General features: G+C 37.9%; 1 protein-coding gene across 1 annotated transcript; it reads right to left on the bottom strand.

Moving 5' to 3' along the window:
- Positions 1–1266: 1266 nt before the first annotated feature.
- On the bottom strand, positions 1267–1931 carry LOC120776767 (protein PRRC1-like). The gene is made up of 2 exons (XM_040107730.1): positions 1920–1931; positions 1267–1848 (listed from the first exon to the last, which is right to left on the bottom strand). The coding sequence occupies exons 1-2, from the start codon at positions 1929–1931 to the stop codon at positions 1267–1269; spliced, it is 594 nt and encodes a 197-aa protein (XP_039963664.1).
- Between the last annotated feature and the right edge of the window lie 15619 nt (positions 1932–17550).

Raw genomic sequence — 17550 nt, 5'->3', positions numbered from 1 at the left:
ATATTAATTGTCTTTTTTTACGACACTTTAAAAATTACCTGATATTCATGCTTCTAGAGTAGAATACCCCCTTAATATTGTAGCATAAGGGCTACGGGGCCACCATAGCATATAGCCGCTGACTGATCAAAATCTAGATATCTTCTATGATATATTTTGTATTTGTGAAGGGTATTATAAGCTTTTCACTTTTTCCTTATTTGTTTTGCTTTTGACTGCAGCGGTTCCTAGAATCTCCGTTGCCCGTATATGCCCCCTTGACAAAGTTGATTCAGATGATTGTCTCAGTAACTGTTATTCGGAATCGAAATGTTAGTATAACCCCGTTTTTGGCTCTTCAATACATATTTAATTATGTAGGAAAGAAAAAAAATTGTTCTAGCTTTGTTTAATTCCAAAATATTAAAGATATGGCTTCGTTAGCTTTGCCTCAGTTACCATGGGGAAGACAGACTCAAAGCCTATACATATATCAATTAATGCAATTTCACCTCCGTTGTATGTGCTTATTTGCATATAAAGAAATGACGTGTCTTCTGTCGAAGCGTTTCTCACCATAAAATAAGCTGTTTTTGACTTACACACTCTTCTTGTGTACCCCTTTTCTTTTTTTTGGCGCTTACATTGTTTTTTCTCGCTTCTGTGCTGCCAATTAACTTCTCTTCAACGCTCACGCTAAGTCCAGTTATATGCAGTCGCATTGACTTTCAAAAGCTTTTAACAATTTATAATTATGTTTATTTGTTCATTTTATGGATTTGACGATTTTGTTTACTACTAATTGATCTGCTGAGGCTAGGATGACGGCAATGCCATTGTAAATTACTGTTGATCAATGCAAAATTCGGATTTGTTGGCAAATTAAATAAATGTTTGCGGTTTTAAGCCAATTTAAAGATTAGCTCAAATAAACACAAGAAATGTGGATTAAGAAGATATGTAAAGTCAATATTAAGTTAATTTCATTGACAGGGCTTTTAGTCATAAAAAATGGCTTTTACGAAGACAAATGGTTAAAGAGAAGAACAATTTTTGTTATCTTCACTGACCTTCAAACCCAAATGGCATTTGTAGGCACGCATAACTTAAAATGCAACCGTTTTAATCGCTCTCAATAACTGAATGGTCGACTAAATTTAAAAAAAAAATTTCGAATATTTTGTCTTAGTTATACGAAAAAAGAAAATATTCACCCAATATTTCTCAAAAACCATATTTATTTCACTAAAAATTATTTACACTTAAGCTTTGTAATTCCCACTTTTCCTACCACGCCGCGTTCGGTATACCCTGGGCGTATGAGTATCCTGCGACAGGCAGAGGGGCACTAAATTTCTTAAATGGGGAACCTGCGGAAAACACTGTGGGCGCGGCATAACTCGCTGGACCTAAGAAGGGTGGCGGAGCAGCAAAAGCTACCGCAGCGCCATAAGCTGCAGTTGGCGCCGCAAATGTGGCTGGTGCGGGCGCAGTTGGAAATGCCAGTGGTGCACCGATATTTGGCACTTGCGGTGCTGCGAAACCAACAGCTGTTGTATATGTAGTGGTTACAGGCAAGCCGGCGGTGACTTTTACGCGTGGCTGAGCGGCATATTTCACAAACGAAGGTGCAGGCGCTGCATAGTTGTACTGTGGCACTTGCGCATAACCAACAGGGTAAGAAGCGAAAACGAGTGGCTTAGCGAAGGCAGCAGCCCCATAAGCCTGCAAAGGCGGTGAGTCACATGGTATGGGCGTGGCAAAGGCAGCAACATTTGGTGCTTCGTTGAAAACGTGTGGTGCGTCTATATAACTTGCCACGACAGTGTCATGAGTGGTAAACAGGAGGCACAGCAAAGTTGACAGTAGCTGAAAAAACACATTGAAGATATCAAAAATTGTGATAGCTACTTTTTAGCTATTTTACTTTATTCACTTACTATTTGAAGCATTTTGTTTAGTTATTTCGGAAACAATAGAGTTGTCACTTCCACTTCCTGCAATCGAATGATGGTCCTTTACTTTACGAAAGTGAATTTATACAATAAAAACAGTGTCTTCGGATGGTTGGGTCTCATATTATTCACCGTTATTTACACACTTTATGCTGTACTTTGGATTACACGCAGCAGTAAAACTCCACTTATTGACAAGCTAGTCGTGCCTTCAAATCACGCACAACTCTTCTGCTTCAGAAAGTCTAAATTCAATATCGAAAAAATATATGTATAGTATATTAAACGTTGCCGTCACTTTCGTTTTGACTTGTGGCAAGTTAAGTCGCCGTCGCAAAATAATCGCTCATGAATCGATCGATACACGAAAATTCGTACGTGACATATGTGCTGATGCAATGCCATGTTGCGTAAGTAGCGCTGCGTAATTCATTTAAATATATTATATAAATGGTAGCTAAGAAAAAAAGGTTATTTTCGCATTTAGTAGGTTCCACGTAACCCCTACCACACTTTCTTATTGCAAATACACGGTGGCGCAAAAGTAATCCTCCTATCAGAAGATGCTATAAATTTTGCAATTGACCTCTAATGTCAGTTCTGTTTTGACATTTGTGTAGTAAACACATGCGAAATACACGTAAATAGACAATGGTACGCTACACTGCTCCAGAACGTGGGTTATTGGTGACTATTTATTTGACCAATAATCGGTCGGTGGCTTTGGCGCAACGTGAATTTCGTCGAAGATTTCCAAGCCATCTGACGCCTACTGGTGAAGCACTGCGACGCCAATCGCGTCTAACATACGCACAAGCCATCCTTAATCACCACCAAGAGGAAGATGATTTTTCATTTTTCATCAAAAATAATTATGTGTGATGAGGACCATTTCTATCTTAGCGGGTGTGTAAATAAGCAAAATTTACGCTTCTGGGGCATTACCCCGCTCAAAGTCACTGTATGGTGCGCTGTTTTCGCTAGAGGAGTCATCGCAACTTTTTACTTCGAAGACGTCGCGGGCCAAACGGTTACTGTGAGTGGTGAGTGCTACAGAGCAATGATCAACGAGTTCTTTTTGCCGCAATGTGGTTCCAACAGGCTAGTGCAACGGCACCCACTGCACGTGCCACAACCGATATGCTGAAGTATGCATTTCCCGAGCGCATAATCTCCCGTTTTGGCGATTTGCACTGGACAGCAAGATCGCTTGATTTGACCGCTCCAGACTTCTATTTGTGGGGCTTTTTGAAGTTGCTGGTTTATGTCAACAAACCTCAGACTCTTGCAGCTCTTAAAGACAATATCCGTTAAGAATGTGAGGACCTATCGCCGGAAGTTCTGGACAAAGTGATTGAAAATGCCATAAAAAGGGCTCAAATGACAATCAACTGTGGCGGCGGCCATTTACATGATATCATATTCTCGATTTGATGTAAAAGAATTTAAAAGACCAAGTAAAAATAATCCACAAGCAGAATCAAAGTTTTTCATTTTTTTTTAAATTACGGCCAAAAAACCTCGGAATGTTATTTTTGCGTATATAAGTATACGTATTGGTAGGTAGATAGGTAGAGTGGATATCTGACGACACACCTAGGCCCATTGTGAAACCATTGGAATCCTCTGACTTCATTATGCCCTAGCTGTACCCCCCTGTTCTTCTAATGAAGTTCAATACTACAGAAAGTTTTATCTGTGAAACCTCCGAAACATCGACTGATAGTTGCGATTCTTTTCCTATACAAATCTTTGCATTCGCCTCTTCTTCTACCTTCTGGCAGTTTCTGCAGACATAGTGATATTCTTGGTAACCCTATGCTCCGGCTACTTCTAGCCATTCTATACTGTTACCAGCCTGCTACCACGTCTTCCAATTAGACATTGACCTATAGTCGGTATGACACAAACATACAGCAGTAGAGAAATTTCCTCTTTTACAGAGTCTAATTGTAAATTTGGCAGGAAAATCACTATGTCATGGACCCTTTGCAGGTTTATCCTGAAATATGATGTTAGATCCACAAAGAGATCAAGGCATTCTTTCATTATGCTTGAAGAAATCTTAAGAGATTTTATTGACTTCAAAGCCGTATAGCTTTCAGTACTTATAAATATATTCATTGTTGTGATTCTTCTTTGGATGGGAAGGCTATATTAGAAACCGCATATATGTAAGTAGGATTTCGAAATTTCGCTTACGCGTTATAGCTGAGTTTACAACAGCGCGCCAGTGGTTCTTCCTTTTCGCTGTTTGGGGCCAATTGGAAAATCCAAGTGTAGCCAGCTCCTTCTCAACATGGTCTTTTCAACGGAGTGGCGGTCTTACTCTTCCTCCACTTCCTTCAACATTTACTACTGCCTCTTAATCCGCTGAACTAAGTCAATGTCGTCGTTTATCTCGTACAGCTCATCGTTCCATCGACTGCGGTATTCGCCGTTGCCAATGCGGAGGGGAACTTACTAAATACTTTTGACGGCTCCTTAGTATAGGCGACCTATAGAGATGAATCCGTCAGTCTAAGTACTGACTTCTCTGAAAGTTACTTACAGAACAAGCCTATTTGGAGTAAATGTATAATGACATTTAGTTCCTGATTTGGCGTTATTTCTGAAAGCTACACTGATGCATATAAGTATGTATTAAGTAGCTGCTCTTTGTATGCTATCCATTCGCTTTATCTCATATTTTTTTTTACCGAATATCATAATCGATCTTAAAACTGCTGTGCAGAGCCAATGTGTTACCCGAGGCTTTAGTCCCAATTTGAGCCCCACCATTCTTTCACAGCTGTAAAGTGATTTAGCTGCTTTCTTTACTCTAGTGTCTATGTTTAGTTTTCATGAAAGCTTCCTTTAAAAATTAGTCTGAGGTAGTTTCTTAAGGACCTTAGAACTTGAGTTTGAACGATCAACTAAACGGAAGTGATATTCGGAGTTTGGAACGTTGTCTTGGAGAACAAGCTATGCCAATTTACTTGGATACGTCTTTTCATATAAAAAAGTTTTCTATATAAGAACTTGATTTCTACGATCAATTTGAATGGCAGCTTTTTTATAATAGTGCGATATCGGCGGTACCAGCTAATGATAGGCTTGGTAAGGAAAGCATTTGTGCAAAATTTTGGTTCGATATCTCAAAATCTAAAATATACAATTTCTCATAGGATATTGGATTGGTGAAACTGGATTTGATTAAAACGACTCAGCTCGATAAGCTCATCAGTTGTACTACATTAAATATATTTCGTAAGGTCCTTGATGTTTATTTCTGGATGTTTAAACTGTACCACAAACTCGATATGTACCACATATGACTTGTTCTGAGTAAACAAATTTAAATATAATATATAAGTATTTTATAATCATTTCTGAAAGTAAAAACATGAAAGATAAAGTATAAAAAATTAAACGAAAAATAATTTACGGGAGGGACGTGGCTGAATTTTTAATAGTCAAAAACGGTTAATCTTGATTTCCGACAAAACTACAAGTGCTAAGAAAAAAACTATATGACAAAGTTGTAGGGTATGAAAAGTTCTACAACTTTTGAGCTAACACTTTTTTATATAAACTCAAAATTTCTGTGAAAAATTCAAATTTCCAAAATTTGGCGCTGTTTGATTTTATCTTGTACAAAAATAATTTTCTTTTAGGGAATTGGGAATTATCTTTTTATGTTCCAAAGACAATCGTTTTTTGTAATTTAAAACATTTAAGAGAAAACTTTCTTTCAACTTAAAATCCAACAATACCCTAATTTTCAATCAAAAATTCCTATCTAAAAATATTAAGTTTTATTTCAAAGTTAGTAGATTTCATATTTGCTGAAATCTCTACTTTCTGATGATTTTAAAAATATAAAAATTATATGGTAAATTTTTTCAGAAAATGTTAAAACAGCAAACACATTGGAGTGCATATATTTCTGCCAGAGTTTTTCCTATATCAAAGACCTCCACACTATCTATTTGGTAACCAATATTTTATGCAGTGGTTCCAAAGAAAAGTCTGTAAGCAAAATATATATCATTATATAATTTTGTTCACTCAATGTGTAAGCCATTATAATGCATATTTTGAAATTTCAATGTCAAGTACAATTTTGGTTTACTATAAATTGCCAATTTGTGCATAATTTTTAGTTCTTTTACAATATACATACATATGCATACAAATACTTTGAAACTTGAACCACATAAGCAAATTACCAAGAATAATTGTGAAGTGCCACATGGTGACCTTCTAAGAAATCCGTACCTTTAAAAGTGATACTCATATATCAGGCGAAATGAGCGGTTTCTGGCATTTTCTGGATACCATGTCAATAGAATTTTCGAACTTCTGCTTAGGAATCGAATACATTTTTATACTCTCGCAACAAAGTTGCTAGCTTTGTTCACATAACGGTTGTTTGTAAGTCCTAAAACTAAAAGATGACGTCTGTCCGTCCGTCTGTCCGTGCAAGCTGTAACTTGAGTAAAAATTGATATATCTTGATGAAACTTGGTACACGTATTTCTTGGCTCCATAAGAAGGTTAAGTTCGAAGATGGGCAAAATCGGCCCACTGCCACGCCCACAAAAAGGCGAAAATCGAAAACCTATAAAGTGTCATAACTAAGCCATAAATAAAGATATTAAAGTGAAATTGGCACAAAAGATCGCATTAGAGAGGGGCATATTTGGATGTAACGCTTTTGGAAAAGTAGGCGTGGCCCGCCCCTACTAAGTTTTGTGTACATATCTCGGAAACAACTATAGCTATGTCAACCAAACTCCATAGAGTCGTTTCCTTCAGGCATTTACATATATAGTTTAAAAATGGAAGAAATCGGATAATAACCACGCCCACCTCCCATACAAAAGTTATGTTGAAAATCACTAAAAGTGCGTTAACCGACTAACAATAAACGTCAGAAACACTAAATTTTACGTAAGAAATGGCAGAATTTTTTTTTTAAATGAAAAATGGGTGTGGCGTCGCCCACTTATGGATTTCAATGAAATTCGGTATATAATATTTTCTTAACACCCTGATGACGTGTACGAAATATGGGTGAAATGGGTTAACAACCACGCCTTCTTCCAATATAACGCTATTTTGAATTCCATCTGATGCCTTCTCTGTATAATACGAGTATATACATTAGGAACCAATGATGATAGCGGAATAAAACTTTACACAATACGGTATTTGAAAAATATGTAAATGACGTATAATGAAATCTCGATTATCACTCTATCATGCGAGAGTATAAAATGTTCGGTGACACCCGAACTTAGCCCTTCCTTACTTGTTCTTCATCAGATTTCGATCTAAAACGGATTTTTTTTGTGTCTTTGAAGCGAAATTTTTCTTGGTTTTCTATTACTCTTCATTCAGTTCATGTGGTATCCATTTTCCACACTTTTGGATCTTTTCCATAGTTTCATACGGTTTGAAATTGTTTGTGGTGCACAGTCCAAAACGTTCGCGTAGAGTCAAGAAATTGCTGCCGCTAACAAATCAATCTCTCACACGTTGTTATCAAGCGTTGGGCATCTCTGTGACGTCGTTGTGGTGAATTTTGCGAAAAGATCTTGATTTAGATCCTTACAAGATCAAATTGATGCAAGAACTGTAGCCGCTTGACCACAAGTATCGTCGTATGGTCGTGAATTGAGCGGAGCAACTACTTGAAAATTAACCGGATTTTCATCAAAAAATCATCTTCAGCGATGCAGCTCATTTCTGGCTGAATAACTCAGTGAATAAGTAAAATATGCGTTATTAGTCAGGCACTAATCCACACGTACTCCATGAGTCACCATTGCATCCCGAAGGAGTTACGGTTTGGTGCGATCCGCGACGTCATTGGGCGGTACTTCTTCCGTGGTGATCATGACCGGCACGTTACTGTGATAACCGAATATTTTTGGCCTGAATTGCATGATATGGACTTGGACCATATGTGGTTTCAACAGAACGGCGCCACAAGCCACACAGTGAATGTCACAATCGATTTATTGAAAACCAAGTTTGGTGAACGAGTTATTTCACGAGTCAATTGGCCGCTTCGGTCGTGCGATTTGACGCAGTTAGAGTATTTCATGTAGGGCTACGTCAAGTTAGTAAATAATTATTTGAAAAAAGCTTTCATCACTTAACATATTCCTACGGGGCATGCTTTCTTGTCTGGCATATCCACTTCAATCATCAGTCCATTAATCAGTCAACGCAAATTAATTTGAACTTTAACGAAAACTGCCATTTTAAGATTCAAAATCATTAAAGTGCACTTATGGCATCTTCGCCATAAAAAGTAACGTTCCATCATATTTTGTTATACATGATAGCTATCGATGAGCCGTTGCCTTTATCTTTTCGTTACCCTTTCGAGCCGACTGCAGCGAGGTCAATGCATTCGATTGAATAAATTACAGTTTTCGACTTTATTTCGACTTCATTTCGGTAAAATTATTTAATTATAATTGAGGGCAATAACAAAGCCATCTGCATAAGCACTAAACACCAACATAACGGCCGTACTAGCTTGCGGCTGACGCATTCACTTGAGGTACTTCATTATTATTTTGTTTTGCTGTTTGAAAAAATAAAACAAAGTAAAAATCTGATCATGTGATGGAGCAAAACAAACGTTTTGATTGCCATTATTCCATTATTTGAAATGTCAGTCAGTTAGCGGGTCATGTGATGGCAAGTAACACGTTGCTTTGTAAATTGCTGTTTGTACTAAATTTAGGAGTGACATAAATTTTCAAATTGAGTATTGTAAAATTAACATAACTGTTTTGTGCATATTTGATTAGCTACATATGAACGCATTGAATAAATCCGCTTACGAATGTGCAATCGGGTATATGGTATGCCGCAAAATCCCATGAGCACTCCTAATTGTTGTTGTTGGGCTTTCAGTTTCGTTGCAATTTTAAAAATTTGTCTTGCCATATAGGTCAATCAGTGCGTCGGTAAATTGTAACCTATTATGTTTTCATGTATGCCATAAGCATATGATTTTACTGTTATGCGTTGAAGCAACGTGAAAAAAGCGACCAAGAATGGCCGACTAGCACTAGGCGTGCGAATATATTTTTAATAAAAATAATATCTAAACTGGTTTTGGCAGGTGCGCAAATTTGAAAAGACGAAGTAGATTTATTATAAAAGCCGTTATTTAATTCTCACACGCTCTCATGCATACATATATGTATATGTACAAATATATAAGAGACTCTTAAAAGTAATGCTGCCATATTTTGCAGTGACAACTAATTTATTTTATTATTTCTGCACAAATTTAATTCAAGAAACACCCAGCCAAAGCATTCAGTCATCAGTTTTTAATAAATTTCTTAGCATGAGCTTTTGTTCTTCAAATTTATTTAATGAATTGAGTATATAATTATTAATTTAATGAAGATATTAATCAACATCTAATATCTTATATTCTCAAATATACCAAATATGTAACCCCGATTTATGTGATAAATATGTATGTTTCATAAATATTAAGAAACATATTGTGTATTTGAGCAGAAAGAATTTTCAAGACTGTTTGACTTGTATAATACAGCGGTTATTAGGCCTTACTTTTTAAAACTTTCTTTTTTTTTACAAAGTAGAAATACAGTAGTTTCTTTAGCAAACACTATAACTCACAGAATTACTAAGTGTTTTATAAATAATAAGCGAAAAATGTACAAAATAAATGGCTGATAAATTATTGATCAAAACCTACCCGGACTGACAAAAAATTATTTTCGCTTATTTTGATACAAATATCTATTATCGCCTTAAGCACAGAGTAACGAGCCAAACAAAGTAAACCAATTATTAATCCAATATTCCATATACTTATCATAGCCTTCAATCAGATGACATTCAATGACTTCAGCGAATTTTTTTTTTTTTTGGTTTCGGCTAATTTTTGGGCTCCAGTATATTATGAGCCCACTTCTCTTCTCAGCAATGCTGCATTTAATTACTGTAACTTGGGTTTCAGCTACGTGGTCAAATATCCTTTTTACGACCTCTACACGACGTACTAACACGATGCATACCCAATAAAAAATAAAGAAAGACTAAGTTCGGGTGCAACCAAAGATTTTATACTCTTGCAACTTGTAGTAATCAGAGCCAGGGAAATGCTTTAAGGTGTAAAACCAATCAGAGTAAAGTCATGTAAAGTCATATTAACATATACAAGGTGCGTTCCAAAGTAAACAGGACCTTTTGAATCTAGTGCCCCTCGGGGCGCCATTTATATGTCGACTGATGCGTTAGAATCTGCTATCTTTATCGTTTGTCCAGTGAGAATGACATTTCCTTGATTGAAAGTGAAGTTATTGCGTTTTAAGTGTCAGTATGTTTGTGTTATCGGTGCGAAAATGAGCTTCGAACAAAGAGCCAACATTAAATTCTGTCGATCAGAAATTGCTCTCATCGATTGACGCTTGTGACCGATTATTTGACCAAAAATCACATTTTAACCATTAACCACTCCCTATATTCACCTGATACGGCACCGTGCGACTTCTTCCTTTTCGGAAAAATGCATTTGAACATGAAAGGAGAGCGGTATGTAGACGTAGAGGCCATTCAAAAGGCTTGCACCGGCATACTGGCGGCCATACCGGCCAACGAGCTAAAATACTTGCTCGACATTCCTTTGGACAGTGCTGTGTTAAAGCAGAAGGAGACTATTTTGAATAAAATAAATTGATTTTGCCGAGAAAACCATTTGCTCTGTCTTTTGTTTTTTTAAAGTCCTGTGTACTTTTGAACGCACCTTGTACTAAGAAGCTAATCATATTAGGTTGTCAAAAAAGTCTTGCGGTATTTTCGCTAGTTGGCGCTGAAAGCGCGTAGTTCTAGTTTTATTCGTCGCATCGGGTCATGCAATAACTTTTTGGAAAGCTCATTTCACGCGCTATCACGTGTTTGATTGATTCTCGTTTCTTTTCAGTCCTTCGTGAGTTATAGCGTTGCAAACATGGAGCAAAATAAAGAGAAATATTTTACAGTACTACTACGATAAAGGCAAAAATGCATCTCCAGCCGGCAATAAAATTTGTCCAGTTTATGGACCCGATACAGTTTTCATTTCCACCGCACAACGATGGTTTCAACGTTTTCGTTCTGGTGTAGAAGTGGTCGAAGATTCGCCACGCTCCGGAAGGCCTGTCGTCGAAAACTGCGATCAATTCGCTGAATTGGTCGAAAGAGGCTGGCATAGTAGCAGCCGTAGCATCGGTCAAGAGCTGGGCATGAGTCATCAAAATTTCATTTCAATTTCAACAAAAAAAAAAAAAAAACAATCAATAAAAATACCGCAAGACTTTTTTAACAACCCATTATACAGTATAAAGTCAGCCGGATGTTCAAAAATTCAGATATTAGTTATATATTGTAGGATAACTCACATACTGGCCGATATATGCTATACAAAGTCATCAGAAGTTCTAAAATCTGTATATTAAGTATATGGAGGGTAAGGGAATTATTGGTCCGAATCAACCCATTTTTAACAAGTAAACATTCCATTATAAGAGAAGGATTACCTAATAATTTCAGTTATATATATCACACATTGACCGACATTTTCGATTAAAAGTCAACTATAGGTACCGGGCTCCAAATATTCGGTATATAGAGGCTTGAACTATTTTTGCTGGATTTGGACAATTTTTGATCATAAGGTGGCATACTTTAAAGGGATTATTAAAGAAAAGTTTTAGCCCGTTGTATCTATTGCTTCCTGATTTTTGTACTGGAAAGTGAATGAATGAAATGGAATTTAAAATTGTATTATGTATACGGAAAGTAGGCGTGGTTGTAGTCTAATTAAATGACATAGCGATTTGAGAAAAATGCCCCGCACTAAAATTGGTCGAAATCGGTCGAACGCATCCCGAGATATGTGGTTTCCCCAAAAATCATCAAATTTTTACACCTTCTCCCATCAGGGGTTACATGTGCTTACGGGTTTCAAAAAATATAATTTTTTATGGTCTCATTAAATTCTAGAACACCTCTGGAATAGTTTCCTAAATTGATTCAAGTTGATCCGAGTAATAGTTTCGGAGATACAGCCTTGAGAACGTGTGCGCTCGAGTCTAGCTAGGCCAGTGCGCCGCCTTTGAAGGCGTTTTTCTCAAAACTGTGTTTTTGAAGCCGGTTGGCAAGATTTCTCGAGAACTACTCAACCGATCTTCATGAAATTTTTACAAGTCTTTGAGATGCAATTCTTGAAGACGTGGACGAAGGAGTTTTTTTATTACAACTTTTTGAAAGAAATTTTTTGTAGAAATGTCTGCCAAAAATCCTGTTCTCAGATTTTTTTTCCTTCGTCCAAGTTCTAAGTTAAAATTTTAACTAAAATACATATTTTCCACTTTAGATGATCCTTTAAGGAGTTATCCTGTCAACGCGGGCTCATTTTTTTAAATTTATTAATTTATTTTTTACATTTTTTTAGACAAATTTGGTTGTTGTATCTATTGTATACTCTGTAGCAACTGGTTCCAAGAATATAAAAATTGCTACGGTGCAACAATATCTGCGCATTATATCTGCTGTAACGGCAATTAAACGCAGAATAACTGCGGCAACGAATAATCTGAAGCAAGCCACACTTACGCATCCCCACTACACTTAATTTACCTACCTATGTGCTACGAACATCCGACGCGTGCAACAAGTGCCACCAAGCTCGCATACGCACACAAGTATTACAAAATCATCACCTTATAAGAATATGCGTGCAAATTTATTTCAATATGTCGTGTGCTTAAAGTGGCATCTTAAGTCCAACACGCGCTGGTGTCTGCGAAATAAAGCGGTGATGTACAGTGTGTGAGGCCAATATTTTATTTGTAAATTCTGGCAATTATTGATACAAACAAATTCAAAACCTTCTAAACGGCTCTAGAAGCTTATGAGTATTGTTTCCTCAGTAGAAATACTCTTGAACCTTGAGTATTGCCTGAGAAGGGGGCGACCGGGGAATTGTGAATAAAACACAAAATGTTTAATTATTCATCAATATTTATCTTTCGCCTTCAAAGTATTCTCCAACAAATTTAATACACTTATGCCAACGACTTTTCCAGTCCTCGAAACACTTTTCATAAGCACTTTTTGGGATGGCCTTCAGGTCCTTTCTCTCTTTCTCCAAAATTCTCTTGTTTTATCTCTTCGATCACCTGAAAACGGGTTCCACGGAACGGCAACTTCAGTTTAAGAAACTAGAAAAAATCACACGGAGCCAAATCTGGTGAATGCGGTGGTTGATTCGGTCGTGTAAAACCCAAGAATTATTCTTTCACGATTCCGACCGTTTTCGATGGATGTTCTCACGCAAACGCCTCAATACGGCCAAAGATGACCGTCTGTTCTTCCGAAAAAAAATTCATAATGCGCCAAACCACGAATATCGAAGAAAGTAATCAGCATCACCTTTATTTTTGAGCGGCTTTGGCGTGGTTTTTTTGGTTTCGGCTTGTTTTCCTACATTCCCATGAATGTAGTTATAATGTTCTTCGTGAGTGTGGAATCGGAATTCCCACGATCAAGCATGTCCAAAAAGACCTGTTTACGGTACTCTTTCGAAGAAAATTCAACTTTATCAGTCAAGTAAATTTCGCATCCAAAATATCCACCAAAATCATTCGAACGGACTCGCGAGAGATGTCGAGCTCACCAGAACGGGGCATGTCTTCAACGATTTCGCGACCGTCTTTAAAGGCTTTGTGCCATTCGTAGGCTTGTGATTTTGATAAAATTGAATTTCCATAAGACATCGTCCATTATGTATTTGTTCCTCTTGGACAAACTGTCAACGCCTAGTTTTACCTGGAAGTACTCAAACGAAGGGAAGGGGAGAAGTTGCACCACGACAACGCCCCGGCTCACACCACCTATCTGTGATAGCTATCTAACCAAGGCCGGCATCCCAATGTTCTGCAGCCGCCTTACAGCGCAGATGTGGCCCTGGACTTTTTTTGTTTTCTTGCTTGAAAAGGCCGATCAAAAGCAAGCATTTTGAGATGACAGAGGGGATCCAAGCAGCATGCACCTCGGATTACAAAACTGTTCCGGAGAACGCCTTCCGTGGCGCATTCAATGCTTGGAAATTGCGCTGGCAGCGCTGCATCGACACAGAAGGAGCCTATTTTGAAAGTTTTTAAAGAATTATATTGATTGGTTCTATACTTTTTAATTGCTTCAGTCCTATTACTTGCCGGAAAACTCTGTACCATTTTATCTTTCGATTTTATTAGCATATGCATTTTATATGCCTACATTTTCGTTTTACAAACAGCTGCAGCACACTGTGCACTCATTTGTTATGAAGATGCTTTGCTTGTGTCAAAATAATCGATATCAACCTGATTATCTACCAGTCGTCTGCCTACCCATCATCTCGCTGTTGGCGGCTGTTGTCTACGGCTACATCTTTCTCATTGCGCATACTTGATTTATGGCTTCGTGACTGCTCGTTGCTATAATGTCGATAAATCAAAACAAATTTGCGAATTCTGCTGACGCATGGACGGCTGAACGGAATTTGGCCACATAACCATTCAACCATTTGCGTTTTAGCAGCTCTATAATATTTATTGTTTACAGATACTCATCTCCTTCGACTATTATTGAGTAATTGGCTTTAGACATACAATGGCCCCACTCGTGCACTCATTCAGTTTCATTTGCTTGTGTGGCGTGTTGAGTGGTGTAATGCCGACAAATCGCCCATTATAGGCTCATGTGCTCATTTATTTGATCATCCGAAAAGTCCCAATTGAAATGCGTGTGCCATATTTTATGTTGCTTTCGGGTATTATGATACTTTTTGTGTTTAGATTTTCGTGATAGAGGAAAAGCATGAATGTGTCTACATGCAAGGTTTTCGAAATTGACACTTAACACTAGATATCTTCAGATTGTCTTCTGAACTGGGCTTCAACTTCGAAACGAACTATGATTAGGAATTTAACGTTTTTATTTCGGTTTTCTGGTGGTTGCAACATTCTGTCACCTGAGCATGCTAGAGTGACACTGAGCAGAAATAATTGTTTGGCTTATGTCAGAACTGCTTCCGGGCCGTTAAAAGCATAGCAGGCCTCGGGGTACGCCAGTACGATAGAGTGTGTCAGAAGCGTGCTGGGCAAGTAGTAGTGGGGCAACTGAACAGGACGTGCCTCAAGCGTCAGGAAAGCGGCAAGATCACTTGAGCTAGAAGGTAATTGGTTCACCACTGGACTGTTGGGTCTTAGGCCAGTTTAGCATGCGTTAATCAATTACCAGAAGCTGTGCAGTCGAAAGCTCCTTCTGGCTCCTGTATAAGTTTAAAAATAAGTGATCATGCAGTAAGATTGAACATGTTACCGGATACCAGCTGTGTTTGCTGTTTCGAAAAAGATGAGATAGAATCAGTGTTGAGTTTCTTCTCGAAAAACACGTTGGATCTCATATGTTTAAACACGGATGTAGATATTAAACATGTTATAGGTGAAAGACCTTTTTTGGTGATATCCACCATCAGGAGCTTTTCATACGGCTTCGCAAATGATTGTACTTAACAGCCTAAGAGTGATCCCCGTCTCGCTGTGAGATCAGCCATCTATAACCTAAGTTTAGCCACAGGTACGTAAGGGTAAAAAATAAAATAAAATAAATTATCTATTCAAATACAGCGGGGAAGAACTGATAAGGATCATGCATCAGCTTCTTTGTAGAATATGGTCGGACGTAAGCATGCCCGACTATTAGAATTTAAATTTGTTCTGCCCATTCCATTGAAAGGCATTGTGGGGTCTCCAATCTGCGCCAACTACCGAGCGTATTGGGTGAAAGATTAAAGTGCACCGTCAACAAACTGTTTGAACCTTATCAATATGACTTTAGACCTGGAAAATCAATAACTGACCAGATATTCACCGTGCGACAAGCACCACCTCTTCGTAGATTTCAAAGCTACTTTGGACAGCACGAAAAGGAGCTGCCATTATGCCGCGATGTCTGAATTTGGTATCCACGCAAACCTAATACGGCTGTATAAGCTGACGTTGAGCAACACCAAAAGCTCCGTCAGGATCGAGAAAGACCTCTCCGAGCCGTTCGATACCAAACGAGGTTTCAGACAAGGCGACTCTCTTTCGTGTAACTTCTTCAACCTTCTTCTGAATAAAATAATTCGAGCTGCAGAACTTAATCGAGCACAATCTTCTATAAGAGTGTACAGCTGCTGGCGTACGCCGTTGATATTGATGTTATTGGACTCAACAACCGTGCCGTTTTTTCTGCTTTCTCCAGTTTGATAAGCAAATGAAGCAAATGAGTCTGGTAATGAATGAGGGCGAAACTTTCGTCTTTCCTTTCATCAAAAAAACAGACATCGCATTTGCGACTTGGCTCCTACGTCATTAGTAAATCTTCATGTTATCAGTACATTTCCAAAAGTGTACATAAGTAGCTTCCAGTATTATCAGAGATTAAAATGCTGGAAAGATTAATAGTTAATACACTTACATATGTGCATATGCATGTATTAATGAAAATACATTTAATATTGAACCTCACAAACCAAACTTAGTATTATTATGTGTCACGGAGAACAACTCATTAACAATAAGCAGCGTGGTCATATCAACACTTGAAAAGCGTAATAGCTGAAATCAAAAGTTCTTTTGGCATACTGAAAACAACGTCGTCATCAGTAGCGATTAACAACAGAAACGGTGACATTAACAACACCAGAACACACATCATAAGTCTATGCGTAGGTAATTCAGCCGAATATACAAAGAGGCTTTTGCATACCCAGCCAAACCAGCCTCAGATTGATGCATGTGATTTCTCAGCAGCGCCCACACCGGCTTCGCTAAGCTGTCCATCCGTGTGAGAACAAAGCGACAATTTGCCCAATAATGAGGCTCGAATTGCGTTGCATGACAAGCGGCTTCCGATGCCTCTACTATGCATATGCTATGTTACGGCGACAAAATCCCACCACATCAGCCCAAACCCACAGTGTACTGCGTAACTTCGCAATTGCCTGTGCACACGTACACCCACTTTGACAAATATGCCGGACACAATTTCGACAACGATGACTTCCTAAACGAAATGGCGTTGCAGCCGAGTTTTGCAATCTAATTACGTGCGTCCTTGCCGAAATGAAATAAAAATGCTGCGCAAACAACAACTGCAATGTAAACACAAATGCTTGCCACATCATCGGCCAATAAATATACATAAGTATGTAATTCGCAGAAAAATTCGAACGTTGTGCATGTACATATGTATGTATGTAAGTATGTTTACCAATAGATTATCTGCTACGCACATACAGTGGTGTTTAGAACAATAGCAGCAGGACATAAATGATTACAGTGAGTCGACAGTTGGGTCTTTGTAAGCGGCACACCCCCAGATGTTTAACCTGCCAAGTATTATCAAATCGATAGCATTCTTCAAAATTATTTGTGTCTGCTGCAAAAAAAAATTTTTTTACTATCAGATATGAGACGGCCATAAGTACGGTAAGTATTAGAAGATGATTAATAGAACCTGATTTCGAAGCTATTGAGCCTCAATGTGGCTAGAATAA

Source organism: Bactrocera tryoni, chromosome 5 (genome assembly GCF_016617805.1).
Source record: "Bactrocera tryoni isolate S06 chromosome 5, CSIRO_BtryS06_freeze2, whole genome shotgun sequence".
In the NCBI taxonomy this organism is placed as follows: domain Eukaryota; kingdom Metazoa; phylum Arthropoda; class Insecta; order Diptera; family Tephritidae; genus Bactrocera; species Bactrocera tryoni.
This window is presented reverse-complemented; position numbering and strand designations above follow the sequence as displayed.